Source organism: Podarcis cretensis, assembly GCF_951804945.1.
Source record: "Podarcis cretensis genome assembly, chromosome: 10".
Taxonomy (NCBI): Eukaryota; Metazoa; Chordata; class Lepidosauria; order Squamata; family Lacertidae; genus Podarcis; species Podarcis cretensis.
In genome coordinates this window covers 37065022-37088388 of record NC_137179.1, presented here as the reverse complement: position 1 = coordinate 37088388, position 23367 = coordinate 37065022, and the positions used below count along the sequence as shown (strand labels likewise).

General features: G+C 42.3%; 1 protein-coding gene and 1 long non-coding RNA gene across 4 annotated transcripts in view; one reads left to right on the top strand and one right to left on the bottom strand.

The window, feature by feature from the left end:
- TMCC3 (transmembrane and coiled-coil domain family 3) overlaps positions 1-23367 on the bottom strand; it is a 99327-nt gene that overhangs the window by 40990 nt on the left and 34970 nt on the right. The window contains exon 1 of one of the 3 annotated variants that reach the window (XM_079993455.1): positions 1954-2155. The exons of the other annotated variants lie outside the window; for them this stretch is intronic. Within the exon in view, the coding sequence (XP_079849581.1) occupies positions 1954-2031 (78 nt within the window). The 5' untranslated portion in view covers positions 2032-2155. Of the gene's footprint in view, positions 1-1953; positions 2156-23367 lie in introns of those variants that run through there. 3 annotated transcript variants of the gene reach the window in all.
- On the top strand, positions 4476-8847 carry LOC307225578. The gene is made up of 3 exons (XR_013843087.1): positions 4476-4505; positions 7649-7728; positions 8280-8847. It is a non-coding gene; the product is annotated as an uncharacterized lncRNA (long non-coding RNA).

Genomic DNA, 23367 nt, shown 5'->3' with positions numbered 1-23367 from the left:
CCAGCCCTAGCGTGCTCTACTTTTTATTAGATCATCAACACTGGCCAAAATGGGAGAGTTAACCCTTTCCCCTGTGCCATTTCCCTGATCTATTATTAGCTAAGATACTATTAGCCCATATTTCACCCAGGTGAGACTAATAACTCCACAACAACAATTTAGATCATACAAAAACTCTCGTGGGTGTAACCCTCCATCCTCAGTCCTCTGCCCTGATCGCATCTGAGCAGGTCCTGGCAGCTTTAAGCTGTGCACACATTACCATTTACTCTGGCTCCTGTGCGCTCCCAGCACTGGTGTTTGAAGCTGCGTACACATGACATTAGCTATAATCCCTATCTAGAGTTCCTCGAGAAATACTGCTATTTGATGTTTTCCCCACCCAACCGCTTAAACCATCTTCCATTCAGTTTGAAAGCATAAGCCACTTTCACTCTGCAGTTATACGGAAGTGTGTAAATTTGAGACAGCCATTGCACATGCGCAGACGACAGCATATGCACAGATGACAGCCCCATGAATGGGTTGCTGGGTGGGTTTCATGAGTGAGAAAACCAAAAAGGCAATGTGCTTCAGGTGAAGACATCCCAGCCCCCTCCCTCTCTGGTGTGTACAGAACCATGGAAATGCAACAGGCAGACACCGCAACCTCAATGCATTTTAAACCGCTAATGTGTACCTAGCCATAAGGTCAAAAGAGCGAATGTTGAGTGCTCAGAACCACAGACCCAAAGGAGGGCCTAGGTGAGTAGTTTGATGCAGGGATACAAAAAAAGGCTGTAAAAGTGCCAGAATGGCCAGCTCTAGTGCTTTATTAATTAAGAGTGCAAACTTTACAACACGGCATGCAGAACATCACTGCCTTTACACATATGGGACAGACACTGCAACAATGAGAGGTTGTCATGACTTGTCTGCACTCAAGCAAACGTATACAGTACATCCTTTATGCAAAAAGCAGCATATGTCAGTTTGCCCAGAATCTCCCATCACTCCTGGGATAGGTGACAGCTATCCAAAGCTTCTCCCCTCTCTGGGTCTAGAACCCATCATCCCAAGGTCCACAGATAAGCATAGCATCAAAGCAAGCCAATTAGCATATATCAAAGCAAGCGAATACTGGATAAACATATGTATAAGCTCATTCTTGCCACAACTACCAGTTAGTTTGGGGGTTATCCTGTCTACGAAGATGGGATTTGTAGGCCTTCCAGAACATTTCATATTTGGTTCAGCATATCAAGCTCCTGGTTCCTGACTGTTCTGACTGCCCTGAGTTCCAAGGGCACTGCCCACCTGTTTCAACACAGCAAACAGCCACATACTGGCTGAGTTCAGAGTGCCAAACACTTGGTTCCAAACGTCTGCTAACCTACATTCAAATAGTTAGGGAGTGGTTAATCCTAGCTTGTAATAATCAGAGCGTCTTTGCCTGTGCAAAATGCCTGCATGGAATGTCTTCAGAGAAAGGGGGAAAGCCCTTCAGAGACTCTCGTCCTATTAAATTTTAGCAGCTTCTCCCAACCCAGGCGCCCACAATGTCCCAAGTCCGGATAACTGTTACTAAACAACAGAGGCGCAAATGCAAGCGGGGGCCGGATGCCCAGTCACCAGCGACTGCTCCTCTGGGCAGCAAGGCAAGTTGAAACCTGACATTTGACACATCGCAAAGGCACGCTGCTGAACTGGAGCCTGTTTTGGGGACATGACACCTGCCTCCGACAACACCCAGAGGCGACGAAAGGCGCGTCCCCAGAGGGAAACCTGGAGCGAGCTTAAGCCCTGAACCATCCCAAAGACTGCAGGGGCGACAGGGACGCCGGCGGGTATCCTGAATCAAACTAAACAGCAACGAGGTTTTGCAGCGCCAAGGTTTTGCAGTGCCGATGAGAAAAGCAGCGCCGGGCGACGGAGCCCTGCAAGAGGAAGGAATCGAGGGGGCAGAAAGATTACCCGGGTCTTGAAGCGCCGGTGCCTCTCCGGGTCCGAGTAGGTCCTGTCCACCGCCAGGGCGGTGTCGCTGCCAGGCATGGTGGCCACGTTCTTCCCTGCGCCCTTCGACACCTAGCCAGAGTCCCAAACCTCCGTAGTCGAGCAGCGAGGCTGTCGGAGTCCCTCTGCCTGGCCAGGCACAGCACCAGCCTGCCTGGCTTTCGCCGCCTCCTGGGCGTGTGTGCGAGAGGGGGCGGGCGGCTGAAGCGGTGCGTTTGGACGGGGCCCGCCCCCCAGAGGCTCCCCGAGCTCGACTGACGCCCTCCAGCCTTCCGCCGTCTCGCGGCGCGCCTTCCTGAAAAGCGCTTAGGAGGAAACGAGCGGCGTCTAAGCCAAAGAAACATCGCCGGAGACAGAAGCGCCCTCCCTCGGAAGGCGAAAGGCAGGGGGCCGCTTGGGCGCTCTGGGCTAAACCGAAACCCAAACCCCCACCCCCAAACGCGCCGCCCCACTGGGCTCGAAGCACAGGTTGCTGCTCCACTCCCACCCGCACATCCCAAGAGACCGCCAGTAAAAAAAAAAAAATTAAAGAGTCACTGGGGCTGGGGGCGCTTGGAAATGCGTGGAACCTCTTAGTTTGGCAATCAAGCCAAAGGAAATGTACGTGCGCGCGCGCACACACACGCACACACACACAAAACAACAGGAAATCTAACGCTTTGCTAGCGAAAGTTATCAGTAAGGCAAAGTGCTGTAATGGAAACGCGGGACTCTTCAGGATCCAGATGGGAAAACTCCTTTCCTTGATACCATATACGAATATGAATCGGTAATCAAATGTGATTTGAGCAGGGCTGCGTGAAAAGTGTGAGCGGAAACTGTCCAGTTAATTCATTGGGGGGGGGGCACAGGTCCAGCTGCCCTGTTTTTTTTTAAAAAAACAGGATGGTTGGAGAAATGGCAGAAAGGAGCAGGCCAAATTGATTAGTGGGACACCTCTTCTTTATAAGGAGAGGCGAAATTGTTCGGGACTTTCTAAATTGGGATGGGGAGGTAACTAGGGTGAGGGGGCCTGATATTTATGAAATCACAACTAAGATATTGTAGCGTAGAGTGCTCATCTTTTTAGCTTTCCTGCCACCCCATTTCTGCTCCCATCTGTCAGCCAGCATCCCCTGATCATGGAGCATGCACAGAACACATTAGGAACATAGACGGCTGCCATACTGAGTAAGGCCCTTTGAGTCATCTAACTCAAGACTGTCTACACGGGCAACAGTCTGGGTTCATTTAGAGGTTATTTTTTCCTTTAAAAAAATACTACAAATCTTTGGGTTCCTCCCCCCTACCTGCTCTTCTTTAGCGATCACTCATAGCCGAGTAAGATTGTCTTCCATGAATATGGTCTTAACAGTGTGTCCATAAGTGACTGTGGAGTCCAATTCCAGCTAATACTTTATCGACCTAAGGACTGACACCTGAGCTATATTAATATTTAGGTTGAGGCATGGTGGGGAGAAAGTGAATATTTTTACCCCACCAACTCCCTCCTAACATTAGGACTCAAAGCAACCCAGAAGAACAACAGACAAAAGAGAGTTATTATTCATCAAAAAACACAATTAATGTATGGAACCCCTTACCATAAGACCTGGTAATGGCCACTAGCTATCACAGCAGAGAGCTACGGATAGTTGTATTCATTCCTGGGAATCTGTCCAATCCTTTATAAAAGTTAATGGTACTGTATTCCCTAAGCTAATTACATATATGCTACAAAGTAACTGAGACTCAATTTTTTTATATAAGCTAAACAAAAAGCAGATGTTTTAAGGATTTATCCTACAATATTCTCTCTGGTGCAGTGAATATTTCATAAATCATGAGCAACGGCTGTCTAAGTTGACTGATGAGTAGAAGAAAACCACTCAGGAGGTCAAGCTGAGCAATCTAAGTTTTATTTTATTCTCTCCCTGCTCCCCATTTCTTCCATCTAGTACAAAAGTCTAATACAAGATAGCTTTCCTGTTTTTCTCAAAAACTGCCGGACCATGTGGCTCAATTAGCGTTCTTGAAATGGAAAGGCATTGTGCTGGGCAGCAATGCCCTCCTATCGTCACTTTTTCATCTCCTTCTCTTCAAAATCTATCTGTGCTCCCCAGATGTTATTTCAGTCATTATGCATTTTGAAAAGAGAACCATGCAGTGATTTTCTGATGCCGTTGTGGTAGTATAAGATAACATGAAAGGAAAAGCAATTTTCAAGAAACTCTACTTATAGCTTTGCTTCACTGTCTAAGATTCTACGAAAATGTATAAAAATAGGATGTAATTTCTAGTGGTTCAAAAGATGGGTGGCACCTTACTCTCTAAACTACCTGCTCTAAAAATGTTTATTGGGACTATTACACAGAGGCTGACGTGCAGAGAAGCCCACTAATCTCCCTTTCCTTTCCTCTTATCATGCAGCCGCCTTACCCAAGGAGTATGAATGGGACTGAGAAGAATGCTTTCTTTGGTTCCTAAGAAAACTTCCTTGCCAGGGCAGTCTGTTCACCTTGAAACAACAACAAGTAGTCCATGAAGTTGGGATAGCTCAGTTGGTTGAGCATGAGACTCTTAATCTCAGGGTTGTGAGTTCAAGCCTTACACTGGGTAAAAAATCCCTGCATTGCAGGGGTTGGTTTGGATGACATTCATGGTCCCTTCAAACTCTATGATACGGCAAGAAGCTGAATGCAACATATAACTTATACTCTGATTATCACAATAACTGGTCTCTACACCTCAAACAGGATACTGTACAACTGGAACAGGGTGACGAATAAGTGCTTCTCAAGCTATCTGAGATGGTGGACTAGCAACGCTCCCACACAATATGCCAAACACTGGTATCATGTTTGGTCCCTGAAGTGCACCATCCAACCTGGGCTCTGATGGTGTTGCCTTTGAGTAGCACTGACCTAAATGGGGCTGGGACGCATTTGCAACATTTGGGGCTTTCTCATTTATTAAAGGCTTAAGTAAGGAGTAATGTACTAGTGAGACATAAAATTATGCCCTGAATGGTGAAAGGAAATTAGAGCTTTCCTCCCTCTCTCATAATAGCAGAACCAGGCTCATCCAGTTAAGATGACTATTGGAAGATTCAGAACAAACAAAACAAAGTACATCTTCACATAGCACTGAGTTTAACTATGGAAGACACCACCCACAAGATGTAGTAGTAATGGATGCCAACTTCAGTAGATGTAAGTGGTGCAGCAGTAAAACTGCTGGCACATGTGCAAAGCTAAGCAGGGTCCGGTATGGTTTCAAATTGGATGGGGGACGACGTGTTGAGATTCCTGCATTGCAGGGAGCTGGACTAGATGACCCTCGGGGTACCTTCCAACTATGATTCTATGAAAAGGGGATTAGACAGATCAATGTCTATGTAGTCACGATGCCGAGATACTACGTCTAGTATCAGAGGTGGTACACTGCTGAAATCTGAATGCCAGTTGCTGGGCAACAGGAGCAGGAGAGCCCTGTTGTGCTCATGTCCTGCTTGCAGGCCTCCCACAGGCATCTGGCTGGCTACTCTGAGAAATAGATGGGCATTTGTTCTGATTTTGTAAAGCTCTTCTTATGTTTGTAGGATGACCAGAAATGTGGGGATCAGGAGTTCAAATTCACAAACACAATCTGAATTCTATCTACTCATAACAGTTATTGTGATGCATGCATGCTGGACACCTGCACAGAATTGTCTAATAATAATCTGAAGGACATTTGGTTCAATCCTTCTGTAAATGCAACAGTGTTATCCACATTAAGTACCCTTTACAAACTAGCTGGTATGATCAAGGCTGCAGCATATTCAAATTGTAAGCAGAAGCAAACATGGTGCACTATACAACTTTGTTTTCAAGCTTCAAGTAACAGCACCCATGAGACACGCAAATATATATTGCACCTGCAGATGCTCAAGGGGTTTAATTCAGATTTTGAAATATTCCCATAATTGCTTGCATGGTTTACTAACCATTCTATGCATAGGAAATACCACAGTCAGCAGTTAATTGTGCAGAAACAAAATATCAAGTAAGCTGTGTGGAAACATTGATAGCATAAAGAAGAAAGATAGCTCACAGGGCAGTTTTCCATCTGTATGTATAACTACATATATAATATCAATTGTCTTCTCCTTTCAGAAAATTATTACCATTTCAGTGCATATGCTTGTGGATAGATAGCAGAATTACCCTCTGTAATGAGTGCAACCTGGTTCATAGAAACTTTAGGCCTAGTTCCACAAACAGCTGTTGAGGCAGTAAACCTAGGTCCAAACTATGCAGACATGAACTCACATGACTGAATTCTCCTTCCCCAATTTACATTAAATCCACAGGGAATTTTTTGTATGAAGGCTCATTTAATCATGTACTCCCATCTGCAGTTTGAGGTAGTACAGTTCAGACAGAGGTTCACTACCTTATCTGTTGTTGTTTTTTGGAAGAAGCAAGCCTTAGTGTGCTACCAGTTAAGGATGACACATGAACTTGATCAGAAGCTGCCAAATGTATGCACTTTGCACAAAACTAGCTGTCTAATCCTGTTATGTCGGGTGAGTTTCAGTTAGTAAGGCTTGAGGGTGCAGACAAGGTGCTTGAATTGGTCAGGGCAGCCACTTGCCCCCTTCGCTGATAAAAACTAGCAGGGAGGGGGCAGCTGGCTGGGCCAGGGAGATGATTAATGCCTCCTTGTGTGAGAGAGTGGTCCCTGCCTGCTTCAAGCAGGCAATGGTAAAACTGCTCCTCAACAACCCCTCCCCGGATTAAGAAAATCTAAGTAATTATTCCAGCCAGTTACCAATATCCCTTTCTTGGGCAAGGTTCTTGAGTGGGTGGTTGCAGACTAGACCCAGGTGCTCTTGGAGGAAAACGGTTTTCTAGATTCATTTCAATCAGGGTTTAAGCTGGGTTTTAGCACAGAAACTGCTTTGGTCACCCTGTATGATGACTTCTGTCAGGGGGGACGGACGGACGTGTTCTTGTTCATTCTCCTTGACCTCTCAGTGGCTTTTCATACCATCAACCATGGTATCCTCTGGACCGGCTCTTTGCTTTAGAGGTGGGTGACACTGCTTTGCAGCAGTTCCAGTCCTACTTGGGTGGTTGTTTTTGTGAGATTTTGACCAGCTTCAGCCCATCTGAAGCTGATACAGGCTCGTCTTATCTTGAGCCCAAGCAGAGCGTCGTCACACAGCAGAAGGATAAGCAGTATGTGCTACATTCTTAATTTTTATTTACAGTCTATGCTGAGAGAATACAAACATGCATCTTGCCTCTGTGAGAGCAGAGAAGCAACCTCTCGGAAACAAAGAACACCGAGAGAACAGTGAAAAACAGGAAACCAGTGAACGTCACATCCAGTCTCCCATTCCCGTGGGAATCCAACAGTAACTCTGACTGTGGAATGCAAAACAATGTCCCGTGACTACAGTTGCTGCTCAGTGAGGGAAATAGAAACCAACAGTTTTCAGAGAGTGGTGCTTGGGGGGTGCTCTTCAGTTCCATGGAACCTTTAATATGGGGTTCCTCAGGGTTCTATTTTATCCCCCACTGTTTAACATCTACATGAAACCACTGAGTGAGGTCATCGGGAGTTTTTGAGAACGCTAGCAGCAGTATGCTGGTAACACACAGCTCTACTTTTCCTTTACATCTGCAAGTGTGGCAGTGGATGCACTGGACCGTTTTCTTGCCTTGGCAATGGGCTGGATGAGAGCCAATAAACCAATGCTCAATCCAGGTAAAACTGAGGCACTGTTAGTGGGTGGCTCCTTAGACCAGATGGATGGGACTTGATGGAGTTACAATCCCTCTGAAGAAGCAAGTATGCAGCTAGAAGGTTCTTCTGGATCCACTGCTGTCACTTGAGACTCAGGTGGCCTTGGTGGCATGGAGTGTCTTCCATCAGCTTCAGCTGGTGGACCAGCGCCCTGTCTGGTGTCATGGCTGGATGCAGAGGAGTGGTGCGAGGCACAAGCTGGGGAACCCCCAGGGGAAGAAGGCTCAGAGGCAGGGGATTGGTGGTGGGACAACAATGAGTGGTCAAGAGGGAGCAGATTGGGGGGAGGTGGTGTTGGAAGCTGACGAGGTAACAGGGTTTAGTGAGCAGGAAGAGCTCTGTCTGTGAAGCACTGCATCACAACTAAGGCTTCTTCTTATTATTGTATGAGCTCTCTGTTGTTGACAGAAAAAGCATTTCAGACCTTATCTGTTTGACCTTGTATGACAGATAATAGCCACTATGCAGGAAATCACAAAGGTTTGACTGTCCATGCTTTTCTCATTTTCCAGTACGCTATGATCACAAGGAAAGTAACTTTCAACCAAATGCTATTTGGCCTGCCATGTAAATAGCAATAAGCTGCAGCGACTATCAGTGCCAGTTCTGTATCAGCCAAGGAATGAGCGGCATGGCTGTGTGACACAGGACATGCTGTATTTCACAAGAACACTATCAATGAACACTCCAAGTAACTGTCATCCTTTCACGATCTCATTAAATGAGGTATTCCAACTGCTAAGGCAAATGCATCTCTCAGTCTATTACAACAGACACAAAACCACACCAACTGTTGTGGCACACTACATAAACTTACTCAGGTAGTTGAAACCATTTGCCATTTGCCCTAATAACCCAAAGTAATCATAAGCTGAAAGCAACTGGCTTGCATTATATTTATGAATCTGGATTTACTTTTCTCACCTATGTATAGAAAGTAAAAGCTAAGCAGAGAATAAAAGAAGTTCTTCAAGTTTGGGTTCATATGTTTGTTGTTGTTGTTTAGATTTGTATACCGCCCTATACTCATTAGATCTGAGAGTGTTTCACAACATAAAAATACACAAAATACATAATTTATATTATATTATTTATAGTGTGCACGTGAGGAGACGGGCCTCTGCCTAGAAGAGATTGCACTTTAAAACTTGCCTATGGCAGGGAAGTAATGACTGGGGTAAACAGGGCAGCAGTATATGATTCTTTCTGTTGCATGTGCTTTGACTTAGGCCGCTTTCACACCATACATTTAAAAGCTCTATGATACAGTGGTACCTCGGGTTACAGACGCTTCAGGTTACAGACTCCGCTAAGCCAGAAATAGTACCTCGGGTTAAGAACTTTGCTTCAGGATGAGAACAGAAATCGTGCTGCGGCGGCACAGCAGGAGGTCCCATTAGCTAAAGTGGTACCTCAGGTTAAGAACAGTTTCAGGTTAAGAATGGACCCCCAGAACGAATTAAGTTCTTAAACCGAGGTACCACTGTACTACTCTAAACAGTTGTGGCTTCCCCCAAAGAATTCTAGAAGCTGTAGATTACTAAGGGTGATGAGAGTTGTTAGGAGACTCCTACACTTCTCACAGGGCTACCATTCCCTGTGAAGAGGGATTGACTGTTAAACCACTCTGTAAATTGTAGCTCTGTGGAGGGAATTGGTGTCTCCTATGTACCACTACACATTTATTTTACAACCTTGGGATCAGTCCTTAAAACCAGCCATTTAGCATGTTAAAACCATTTGTCAAAAACTGGGTAAAATCATGGCCTTTAGATAATGTGTGCATAGCCCATTTTTCTGCAAGTGATTTTCCCTGGCTTGCCCCACATTATGCAAATCCTCCTTTGAAATTAGAAAATCACAGTTCTGTAACTATGTAACCTATATAACAGGGTAATAGAATGGGTAATGATGCATTAAGTAGTCTTGTGTAATAGTCCATTTAAAAAGGAATAGTCATAGAGGAAATATCTGCATGCTGTACATTACTTAAAGCGCTTAAACTGCTAAAGCCCAAAGGTGTATTGGAGGTGTCTCTCTAAATCTCCTAACACAGAAATTATGAATGTGTGTTCATTGCATTTAATAAGGGTTTAGTTTCCAATCACAGTTTATTTTGTGGCCCAAACATTCAATGAATACTTAAATGGAAAACAGCAGACAATCTATTTCATGCTACATACATTTGGAGTTTAAATGAACTGAGGCCATCATCAGCTACTGATTCTCATAAATGCAAAGTCCATGTCCCATTTTACAATTACTGCCAAGGGAGCTCTCGACTTTGCCTGCATAGGTCTAAATGAGCTTTTCAAGTCAGATGAAACTGCTGCAATTCTACATTTCTGTAACCAAGATCATATGCTTTTTTAAAAAAAAATCCACTTGTGTCTATTGGATTTTTATAGAAGCCTTGTTCATATTGCACTGATGAATTGCTGAATTATAGAGAGACACAGCGTTAGCAATTTACTGTTACACTGTAATAATTCAGGAACAACTTACCAAAAGCATCAAGTTCAAAACATATTTAAAAGGCTATTAGCTAATAAATTACATATCTTTAGTGTCTACAATACCCAACACTGCTGCATTTATGTCAATGCCCTTTTAAAATGCTCCAGCATCAACTGAAATTGGCAATAGAAGTATTCAGGAGTTCTTTATTTTCTAAAAATGTTTGCTGTTTTATCACTGGGATCAACGGAATGGAATAATCAACAGACTAATTAATTAACAGGCCAGTTATGTTTTTACTCTTTTATGCAAGGACATTTGGAACATCTGCCCAGCCCTTGAAAGGAATCTCAAGATTCCTGCAAATTTTATGTTGACCTCATAACTACTTTCCCCTCAAGCAGTCTTGACTCTTTGAGAAATGCATTGTTTTGACAAAAAGCAGAGTTTGTATCATTAACATAATATTTTAGGTTTAAAAATGTCTTATAACTGACTATACACTACTAGAATGTCAATGAAATTTATGTTTCTTGCTCTCTGCCACCTGTTTAGACTTGGTTCTTGTAAACTGTGTTGGGAATAATTTTATCATATCCATACTTCCCATAAATATAGCATCTATGACTTAGCTGGACCATAAAGAAGGCTGATGGCCGAAGAATTGATGCTTTTGAATTACGGTGCTGGAGGAGACTCTTGAGAGTCCCATGGACTACAAGAAGATCAAACTGATCCATTCTTAAGGAAATCAGCCCTGAGTGCTCACTGGAAGGACAGATCGTGAAGCTGAGGCTCCAATACTTTGGCCACCTCATGAGAAGAGAAGACTCCCTGGAAAAGACCCTGATGCTGGGTAAGATGGAGGGCACAAGGAGAAGGGGACGACAGAGGACATGATGGTTGGACAGTGTTCTCGAAGCTACCAGCATGAGTTTGACCAAACTGCGGGAGGCAGTGGAAGACAGGAGTGCCTGGTGTGCTCTGGTCCATGGAGAGTCGGACACGACTAAACAACAACAACAATGACTTAGCTGGATTTAGAAACTTTGCCTCCCCTGCTTTTATAACTTAAATACAATAAATTCATTTTTCCTGTCTGAGGGTTTGTATTTGTTGCATGGAACCAATATTTAGGGGAGAGGGGAGCCAATATGTTGTTTCAGCATGCAAAGGGCAACAGTTTTTCTGCCACTCATTGCTACATGATGAAAAACTGAATCATAGTTATAATTCTGATAATAATTCCTGAAAAGAAGTATTGCAGTGATTAAATACTGAAAATCCTAGATATTCAATCTGTAATATTTTACTTACAAAGATTTTCTGAGCGATGAAGTCACCCTGTAGATGATTTGTAGAGGAACAAAGATGCACATCCATTGATAAATTTGAGAATGTGTCAACATACAGACACTTTGCAACACACCTCGTGTTGTAATCCTGCACTCAGTTATGCAATTTTCAGACTGTAGATGTTAGTATTTTGCAGAGTACAAAAGACTGACAGCAATAATTGATGCTCCCATTATTTTCCTTTCAGTAATAGAAATCTGTGTGAGCCAAATGTTTTTAGTATATGAGGAAAAGGAATTGGCATAGATAGGGTAGTTTCAAATCCTAACCAATGAGCTCATCAACATTTTTCTCTCTCTCTCTTTCACACATACACACAGAGATATCTCTTTGAAATGAGAATGATGATAGTTATGTCATGCATTGGAGACCAAGCGCTATACGTGTGATAAATAATAGCAAAATTCAGTCAAGCAAGAAAATCAGAATGACACAAGACATAAAGCCTAGTTTTCTTACAAGACAGACCACTTACAGATTTTCTCTTGTATATCTTAACCATCCAAAGAATTGTGTTCCCTCTCTCAAATATTAAACTACATTTGTTCTTCTACAGTTATCATAGAAATATGACACAAGTCAGCTATCAACAGTGGTCAGATTACGACATCTTGGGGACATGCATATGAAATGCAAAACAATATTAGATTACATATTCTGCAGTAGCAGAGATAAAACCATTGTCGTGGAAACTGTCATGAATTGCTGTTGGTTAAAGTTTCTTGCTAGTTCTTACCCTATGTCTGATTCAACAGATGATTTCAGAAACATACTCATTATATTTCTGCCTGAAACACATTTACACTGAAAAGTAATCAACCCCATTTGATTTAGACAAGAATTTTCTTCCAAGTAAAAGCTTTGAAATGTCACTTTTCTGTTTTGAACTTCAGAAAAGTCCCAAATTAGTTTAAATTAGGCCACCATAGTATATCTACTATAGATAAAGCAGTACTAAAAACCTAAATACGTTCAACTAAAAATCATTTGCAGTATTTTAATGTTCCCTGCCCAATCAGAGTTGGGAAGTGGAGTCTCAGAGCGAGCTTTAAGGGTTCACAACATGGAACCAGACAGAGACAGCCTTGAGTCGCATGACCTATCTTCTGAGCTTTAGTCTACCTGTGGGCACCTGTACATATGGGCTGGGGTGTGCTGCTATTTTTGGAAGATGCATTACACCATATTGTCTCTTCTGTCATGGTGACAGAAAAGGACTGTAGTTCAGTTGTAGAGCATCTGCTTTGCAAGCAAAAGTTCCCAGGTTCAACTTTGGCATTTCCAGATAGATGAGGAAATGTCCCTTATCTGAAAGCCTGGAAAGTTGCTGCTGGCCGTTGTTGACAATACTAAGCTAGATGAATCATTGATCTGACTCAATATAAGGCAGCTTTCTATGTTCCTATGACATGGCTGGTGCAGATGTTGCTCCTAAGTGTATATAGGTAGGGAGAGATTGAATAAATAGGCCATTGGGGTGTATTTGAAATTGCTAGCCTAATTCAAATTCCTGTCTCCATATGAGAGGGCTGTCATACGTCCGGATTTTCCTGGACATTACTGGGATTTCAAAGGCGGAATTGACGTCCAGGGGGAATTTCCAAAAGGCGGTGCTTTGTCCTGGGATCTTAGGCAAGTCAATCAAAAAATCACAGGGTTATTTTTTTGGCATTTTTGTAAAAAAAAAGCTCAACAACTACCATATGAACCTATTCATATATTAAGATACTGTATTCAGTACAGCACCACCTGCAGGTGCCCTATGGCCTTTCCAGGTTTCAGCCACATCCAGTGCCTCACTGCTTCCAAGCACTGGTCTAGCACCTCAAATGCCTCTCCAGATTCACACGGAACAGAGAGACAGAGCTGGGAGCCATCCACATATTGATGACACTCCAATCCACTCCAAATTTTAATTTTAGATTTATATTTTAACAGTTTTATACTGTTTTATACAGTTTTATACTATCAAGTGCCCTGGAAATATAAAACAGATAGGCAATATAAATAGATTCAAAAGAAGTAAATATTGATTGAGGCCAAACTATACATCAAATACAGTTTTATGTAACTATTCCCAATCTTTTTTGTTTTTGTTTTTAAATAGAAAGTGGCATGTTTGGAGCACGGGGGAGTGGCTGCTTAACCCTTTGCCTTCAGGCTTAGTTAAGGAGTCCCTCCTAATTTCTTTTGGGTGATGGGAAGATTAAGTGGCGAAATTTCCATCCATGCTACTTTTTTCTGGGGGGATGCAGGGGTACGCATACCCCTAAACACTTTGTGAATCTTTGTACTTTTGTCCATTTACTGTATTTATTTTTCCCAATTTGAACTATGAAATGTGATTTTATTGAGTCAAAATGAGAGTACCCCTAAAAAATGTTTTTAGAAAAAAAGCACGTCTGTGTGTGTATATATAAAACAGCAGGGGAAGTTTTATGGGACAGCTTGCAATGAGCCCACTAGGCAGGCAGAATCAGCCAGAAGCAGATTGTTATTAAATACTCTGGGCCCAAGCTCTATAGGACCTTTTAAAGGTTATAAGCTTGAAAATATACCAAAGTCCAATACAGACCTAACAGTACTGGCAAAATATGCTCCAAATAACAAAGCCCTGATAACTTCCTGGCTACAGCATTATGCACAACTGTAGTGTACTGTAGTTTCCAAACATTCCTGAAAGGCAGCCCCTTGCATGTGCATAACCAAATCTAACTAAAGCATATGTGGCAGTGGCCAGAGCTGTTTTCTCCATGAAAAGTAGCAGCTGGTATACCGCCTGGAGCTATAAAAAGGTGTGTTAAGAGTGACATCCAATGGTGGCATCCCACTTGTGGCAATGGACTTCCACCTACACAAATGGTACTTCCCCTTCCTGTCCTCCCTCCCCTTACCTGCTTCCCTCCTCGGCTGAGCCCTCTCCCCTGCAAGAACTGCTCCAGAGAGAATTTCAGCAAGAGTAGCTTCCATGATAAGCTACTCTTGCTGAAATTCTCTCTGCTACACAATGATTATTAAAGCTGCAGGAGTCCTGTCCTCTCTCGCATTTGGCAACCCTATCTCCAATCAAAAGAAAGGGATGCAGACAGAAGAGAAAGGTGGATTTTTAAAAAAGGCATATTGATACTGAGGAAACTCTGTCACTTAGAAAGGAGTTTAGGCTCGGGACAGGACAAAAGTCATGCACCACACCTTCCCTCACTCCTTTAACACAGTTTGCACGGTTACATGTCTTATATTGACAAAGTCACTATGCAGATCCAAGTGCTAGGTAACAGCTTTCAGTGGAAGGGCTGCTTTGATTCTCTATGAAGTATACACATAAATGTTCACTTTCTTGAACATTTCCAAGTGCGCCACAGGTTGTTTGGAAGTCGTCAGTGTGGAAGAAAAATGCAAACAAAAGGAACTGGCAGCAGTCAAAACATTTTAACTCATTCAAATTTATCAAGGCCGCACAGAGTAGGATGCACCTGAAGATTATTATCTACTTCTTTGTACTAAGGTTAAAAAGTCCATACTTAAAACAAACCTGACAGAAACCACCAACATACAGCATGTTAAAGACATAAAACAAGAAGGATCAAAGTACATGATACCTGAAAATTTTGTGTTCTTTAACCATTCTGCTTCTCTTATAGGTTTAAATATCTATTTTTAAATGGCTCAATTTATGTATCCTTATTCTTTTATTTGTTGAGTTTCGGTTAAGTATCCTCCTGTTCTTAACAAATTTTAAGAATTTTAAGAAGTGCACATAATTAAAATAAAGTGTCTTAAATGAACAGATCTAGTATGAATATCTAAGTACGTTACCTGGCCTTATTCATCTGTGGTTACTCATAATCATTAATACCAAATTACTGGCAAATTCCACATTAAGCACTTACCAAGACCACAGAGACTTGGTTTCACCTACCAAAAACATTCTTTGAAAGTGTTATCTTATTATCCCACCAACTAAACCATAGCTTTCCAAACTTTTCATGCTGGTGACACACTTTTTAGACATACATCATTTTACAACACAGTAATTCAGTTTTACTAGCAAACTTGAGGTTAAACTAACCCCTTTCCAGGTGTGTTTGTGCAACACACCTACACACTGGAGTTAACACACTAACATGTCACTACACACAGTTTGGAAAGCTCTGAACTAAACACACGCAGTTGGATCCAGTTATTCATGCTTTAGTCTCAATGATTTTGATGGGACTAAACCCTGACTAATTTAGTCTGGCTTTAAGCCATTAGTTGGATCCCACGGCAGCTAGACAAAGTGATTCATGATCTCTGTGAAATGTAAGTCCTAACAGAAGTCACTCTTTAAAATGAGCTTATGTTAAAGGTAAAGGTAAAGGTACCCCTGCCCATACGGGCCAGTCTTGACAGACTCTGGGGTTGTGCGCCCATCTCACTTAAGAGGCCAGGGGCCAGCGCTGTCCGGAGACACTTCCGGGTCACGTGGCCAGCGTGACATCGCTGCTCTGGCCAGAGCCAGAGCCAGAGCCAGAGCCGCACAAGGAAACGCCGTTTACCTTCCCGCTGGTAAGCGGTCCCTATTTATCTACTTGCACCCGGAGGTGCTTTCGAACTGCTAGGTTGGCAGGCGCTGGGACCGAGCAGCGGGAGCGCACCCCGCCGCAGGGATTCGAACCGCCAACCTTTCGATCAGCAAGCCCTAGGCGCTGAGGCTTTAACCCACAGCGCCACCTGCGTCCCTGAGCTTATGTTGCTTTGGTTGAAATTCTCTGAAAATGAAACTCCTTCTGAACTCCTGACACGAACTTGCAGCTCATTTATCATGACATCAGTAAATTTAGAGTCGAGTATTTGGACTTGGACTTAGTTTTGCCTAGATAACACATTCTCTGATGTCATAAGGCAATTAGAGCACCTGAGAATTTCACTGGCAGTAAAGTGAGTGCACTGCTAAGGCACCTTCCTTTCATCACTGTGAAATGCACTACATTATGAGAGCTTTGCAAAGCACTTTGAGAGCAAAATCATTCAGATCCATGCTGAACTAGTTGCCATAATTGGTTCATGTTCATTGGAGGTCTCTAGAGCATCAGTGAATTACACCTAGTGGGATCAGTTTCAGCTGTTGCAACCTGAGGGTGTGGATATGATGCTTGCAGCAATGAGGCAAACAATGTGCCTCCTTGGTCCATTATGGCTCATGAAATCTAGCAGGAGGAGGTTGACTGGATGGCACAAGGGAGTGGTCAGTGCCTCACTGCAGGAGAGAGTTATGCCCACAACCTAGAAAGAAGCAGTGATGAGGTCTTCCCTGGATCCAAGTTTTAGAAAACTACCACCCAGTCTCTAATATTCCTTTCCTGGGCCTTTAAAGTGGTTGTTCCCCATTTGAGGATTGCCCTCCCCAGTGAATGTTCCGGTGCCCATAATTAATAATTTTCAGGAGGAATTCGAAAACCTCCCCATATACCCCGGCATCTGGTGGCCAAAGAATACTGTCCCTGTCAACCAGGGATCACTAGATGGAATAATGTTTAACTGGAACTGGTGTGAATGTTTTTAACTTTTATGCTTATTGTTATAATATATGCACTGTTCTACATTTAAAGTGATGAAAAGTTCACAGATGTCCTGAGTAGGTATACATTAGCCATCCAATACAACTCTCCCCACACCCCCTGGAGATTTATATTGCATGGCTCACTGCGTGTTTTTGCAATGGAAATTAAAACTGCCCTCAGATATTTTGGCTGCTGTGAGTTTTGTTACTGTTTGTTCATATTGCTTTACTGGTTTTAACGTATACCACTCTGACCAACACTATTCCAAGCTAGTGCTTAGTAGAACATTGTTTTTCCTCAGTGTATAGCAGAGATTGGGAACCTGTGGCCCTCCAGATGTTGGGACTACAACTCCTATCATCACAGATTATTGACCATGTTCACTGGGGCTGATGGGAGTGGGGAGTCCAATAACATATGGAAGACCATAGGCTCTGCACCATTCATGTATAGGAAGCAGTTTGCAATGAAGGATTTCCTCTTTTTGTATACACATTCATTTATGGTCAACTTCCCCCTCCAGTCTCCCATTTATGATCTTCACTATTATACTTTCTGACCTTTCATAGAATCTCAGTTTGTTGGTGTGTGCTCAGTGCAAAGAGTTCATGACTCAAGGGAGTAAGTGCATCACTTACTCCCACCAGTTCTACATGGGTAACCTAGAGAAGTTGAGAAAATCTCCAGGGTACCTAAGCATCACATCAGTTACGTTCTATTGAGTTCCCATTTCCAAGGCAACAGATGTGTTTCTTCTGAGGAGAATAAAGATCTTAGATAGGGTAACATAATACCAGGGAAGTGGAGGGGGAAAACCCTTAGAAGAGATCTTAATCTCAGATGGATCAGCTGATCTACAACTGTCTCATACATGACTGGATAAATATTAGTTTTTAATTTGTTTTTAATTTCTTCTCCTTTGGGAAAAGAAACTCCAGTTGGAAATAATTTATATAAATAAACATGGAAAAAGTGAGGGCATGGGGGTTGTGTTTTTTTTTACGTATGAGCTGGTAGAGTTTATACAGAGGAGGACAAGCAAATGCTGTGTTTGCTTATAGAAAGTTGCCCCATGCAAGTGCTGCATCTCATCATATACCTCTTTCAAGGTAGTTCCAGGATATGGTGACGGTTGCCATACTTCTGGAATTTCCTGGACATATCTGGAATACTGCTGTCTCTTGCAGTGTCTAGGCGGACAACCAAAAAACAACTTTTCTGTCTGGATTTTCACTGTTTGAAATATGGCAACCCTACCCTATGTGCCAACCAGGTTTAGACAAGCCTACTTCTGTGGTGGAGCACAATAGAAGATTCCCATCAGAATCATTCCTATGTTCAGAACTGATTGCCATATTTATGGTTTTATAAATATAATAAGTAAATGTGAATGTATCTCTCTAGTACATAAAGCTGTGGCAAAGTTTGAGCTGGAAAGCAGGAAGTTCTGAAACAAAAACAGCTAGATAACATCAGCCATCTCATACTGAAGACACATTCACCTGGCTGCTAATTTTACTACAGCAAGCCTGGTCTGGTTTCACTGAGTCACACACAAATACAGAGTTGCCTATCCCAGCTAAATGTGCCAATCTGAGCCAATCTAAGCCAATCACCGTAGCTTGGTGTTACTTCCCTTACAATCATCACCCAATCCACTGGAAACGAAGGAGTGTTGATTTTTACTCAATGAGTTGACAAATGCAATGTACTGAAATGGGAAAAGTAGGCTACAGAATTGACACACCTTCTAGGCAGTCAGTCTGACATATCTCTGATTCATGCATCACACATTTATTCAGTTGCCACAGCCAACTATTTCTAGGGGCATTTTGCACTCATTTACACATAACATAGTTATGTCCTTTAACCAAGTCAATACAGACAGCACACATTAAGTGGGTGATCAGGGACCACGGGTAGGTAATAAATCTAATTAATAATAATAAATAATAATAACAGTAGTACTAATAATGCTTCAGTGAAGGTCCATTCTAAGGGATTTTGTATTACCATTTAGGTAGAACACATCATCTTTCCTTTCTATGATGTGGCAAGACGCATAAACCAGTCCAAAACTCTGTCTTACCTACTGGCTGCAGATTGTTAAGTGACTCCATTGTCATTTGCAGATTTTCCCAGCCACCTACCTGGGAGAAAGTTTAAATGGCCCAACCGCATGACTGGGGGCTGCATGCACAGGCCTTTCCCAAAGTATTGTCATTGTGCCTGAACAGGATTCAATGGGAAAGCCCCACCTATGTAGGTGGGTTGTTTAAAAATATTGTCCCAGTCAGGGTAAGCGATGTGGTTCCCATATAGCTGTGAAAACATCTAGAGAACATTTGACTTCTGGAACAAAGACTTGATCATTTAATATAGGGTAGACATGACTTCGTTGCCAGGCTGCTCAGTTACAATGACGGTTCCATTCATACGATAGCTGCTCCTAATTTAGAGCAAAATCAGATCAAAAGCTCATTAACTGGAAGACAAAGGAAATTTTGCTTAGCAGGGAAACAAATCAGATTTATTTTCTTTTGTATAGTTGATGGACTGTTTGCCTTACAGGAAGAGTAGGTGGTTGACTATGACATCAACCTAATGTCTGTTTCTAATTTAAAAACATGCCATGTTTTGAGAGGCCCATCCATTTGCATATTTGCATAAAGCAGCATAATTGCAGAACAGGTGTTGACTGATCACCAATGCAGTCTACAGCTTAGTAATCTTAGCATATTCACCCTATAACTGGAAAAGAATGATCATAAAGAGCACATAATTGCTGCCTGGACACTATACTTTAAAAGCCCCTCTGTTCCCATTTGGAAGTTACTACCTATGCGATCCTTATGTCGTACAAGGGGGCAGATGGCAAGATTCAAATATGAAGTGCCTTATGCTGAATCAAACCATTGGTCCATCAAGCTTGGCACTGTCTACTCTACACCAACTGGTAGCCAGCCTCCAAAGTTTCAGACGGAAATTGTTCCCAGCCCTATTTGTAGACGCAAGGGATTGAACTCGCAACCTTTGGCATGCAGACTACATGCTCTACCACTGAGCTACGTGCTAGGGGAATTTTCTTCCATTCCTCTGGTGGGGTTCAAATGCCTGAAACCATGGTATGAAGTGAGTTTCTGATTCCAAAGGACAAACTTTATCAGAATCTTTTCAACTTCCACATAGGGAGGATTTTTAGCATACATATTGACATGTGAAATGCCCACTTTTCCTACAATACCAGGACTATGAAGACACCATGTGTACACAACCCACACTCATTTCACCTAAGTGTGTGAACGAATGCAAAACATCTTTTAGAAAACAACTATTCTGAATCCTGACATTTTATGCCTTCAAATAGCACGTTCTTATTAATCCTACACATGTCAATGGGACAAGGCACTTACTCCAATGTGTTTTCTTATCATAGCTGTAATGCAGTATGTCGGCTTTTTGAGGCTCTTTCAACTTGTGCAGATAAAAGTGAACTGGTCCTTTCTAAAGTGGGTCAGACCTGAACAAGCAGCAAGCAAGGCAAGGCATAATCTCAGTTGGAAAGAATTATTTTCTTTGTGTTCATTAGGATGAAAGCAGCTTCTGTCCCATTTTGGACAATAGGACTTTCATAGTGGTAGGGAGATAATGGGAGAATTAACGACATTAGCCCAGAAATAGCATTCAGCAGTCTGCAAAGTGGCCTACAGTAATAACTATCTTTCACAATGTTCTTGTGAGGCAAATAAGTATGTACTATTAGACTGATATAGAACCTGTTTGCTGATAAGGAAAACCTATTCAAAACCCATATTTTTAGTAGTAGCCTCTAATTTTGATACTAGGGATGAATTCCCAAATAGCAAAAACATTCAGGAGGCTGTATTGCAGGCCTGCATTCATGGTTCTTAGCTTGTGGTTGTCAGAGTGGGAGGATAATCTCCCAAAAGAAGCAAAGGCTGATAGCAAAGAAGCTGGATTCTTCCTACACTGTTCCACACTCTCCATTCCCCAGCTTCCTTTTCCCATCTGATTAAAAGAAAAAACACAGAACTAGCCAAAAGCCTTCTACAATATATCGTTAACAGCTGGATGAGCTGTGTCCACTCCAGTGATTTATTGCTATACAGAGAGAGCCTGCGAAGAAGCCATGAGCTCAGTGGTCTTGAAAACCTTGTTCTCTAAATCTAGATGTGCTCTGAGTGACTGTGGTTACCCACTAGTAATGGGAATGCCATCTGCAGTAGAAATGGTTAAAAGGAAGTTACACCTCACATTCCAGGGTGATGTCCTGCCGTAAAAAAAGACTCTTGGACTTAGTGAGTCCTGTCTAAATTAGCCAAAATCCCATCCATTCCTTACTATCTCTTTTTTTCATTGCAGTTCCTACACATTGTGCTACCATGACTTTTTCTTTCATAACCTACCCTGGTAATCAGAACAGCAAATGTGGGAAACACAATATTGTGCACAGGTGAAAGGGATTCAGCTCATATGTAGGAATGGGGGAGACATACCATTCAGTCCACACTTTAAGATGAACCTAACTAATCCACACTTTCCGAAACAATATGAGAACTGCGCAGCTCATCCTTAAAAATTTTCACTTCTTCAGATTTTGCAACATGGTTTCTGATTTTTGCAATACAATTCAATGCAGCTGTACACAAATACTGTGTACAAAAATGCATACACTGAGGTAAAGTGTGTGCAAAACACATATATTAGTGAAAACAATATACAAAACACATTGTATCAGAGGAAACTGATTTGCAGTTTTTTGTATTTTAGACAGAATTGTATACAAATGTGTATATTAGAGGAGATATTCATGAAAAAATGCAGGTGAATTTCCATCAGTGTGGAAATGTGGAAAACTGATCTTAAGGTTGGAAAAATGGGAAACTGAATGAATCAAAAACTGACAGATTCACCCATCACTATCCATAGCTGAAAGCTCCATATCAGTGAAAGGTATTCCAAGGAACATTGTATCCCATTACTGAGGCTACTGCCTTCAAACACACACACATAGGAAAGTACAGGGAGAAAAGTTCTGTCCAAGACCTTTGCCTGCTCAGTTAATTTTGTCTTTGTAGGGAGTATTTTATATAGGGGAAAATGTGATCACCCATGCAATCTGAAGTGGTATACCATTCTACCACCTCTTTCTGATCAAAATAACCTAACTGATAATACAATAAGTTCCTATAAGATAATAAACTCCATGTCGTTAAATGAGATATTTTAATTATCCAAGAAATGAAAATTGTAAGAAAACATACTTTGTAGTATGATAAAATCCTGATTATTAATATCAACAATTATAGAATCATAGAACTGTAGCGTTCGAAGATACCACGGGGGGGGGTCAGCTAGTCCAACCCTTTGCAATGCAGGAATCCTGCCCGCAGCCATCCTTAAAAAGGTAAAGGTAAAGGTAAAGGGACCCCTGACCATTAGGTCCAGTTGTGACTGACTCTGGGGTTGCGGTGCTCATCTCGCTTTATTGGCCGAGGGAGCCGGCGTACAGCTTCCAGGTCATGTGGCCAGCATGACTAAGCCACTTCTGGCGAACCAGAGCAGCGCACGGAAACGCGATTTACCTTCCCGCCGGAGTGGAACCTATTTATCTACTTGCACTGTGATGTGCTTTCAAACTGCTAGGTTGGCAGGAGCAGGGACCAAGCAACGGGAGCTCACCCCGTCGTGGGGATTCAAACTGCTGACCTTCTGATCGGCAAATCCTAGGCTCTGTAGTTTAACCCACAGCGCCACCCACAGCAGCCATCCTTGGGTGGGCTCAAACCACCAACCTATGACCCACTGCACCACAGACACCAATGCCCATATTGATATTATGTTTACAGTTGATGTTTGCAATTTGTTTTATTTGTATGTTAACTTTAACATTGCATGACTCTTTCAAACGCAGAAGCGGTTTCTATGGCTGAAGCTTAAAACTAAATGTTATGCTTTCTTGCTTTCAAACCCTGTTCTCGAGCAAAAATATGTTCTCTTTGCATAGCTACAAGGCAAGAAGGAACAGGATTGTTTGCTCTTAAAATGCATTCAATATGCTTTCAAAAACATGTTAAGAATGTGCTCCATTTTATCAAGTCAGATGCCTGCAGGAATATCTTCTTAATATGGATTTCAAATTAAAATACTGTACTGCTATTGAATGATGCAGTCCATCAAACCCTGGTTCTGCAGAACTTCCATTCAGTTGAAGATTCATTTT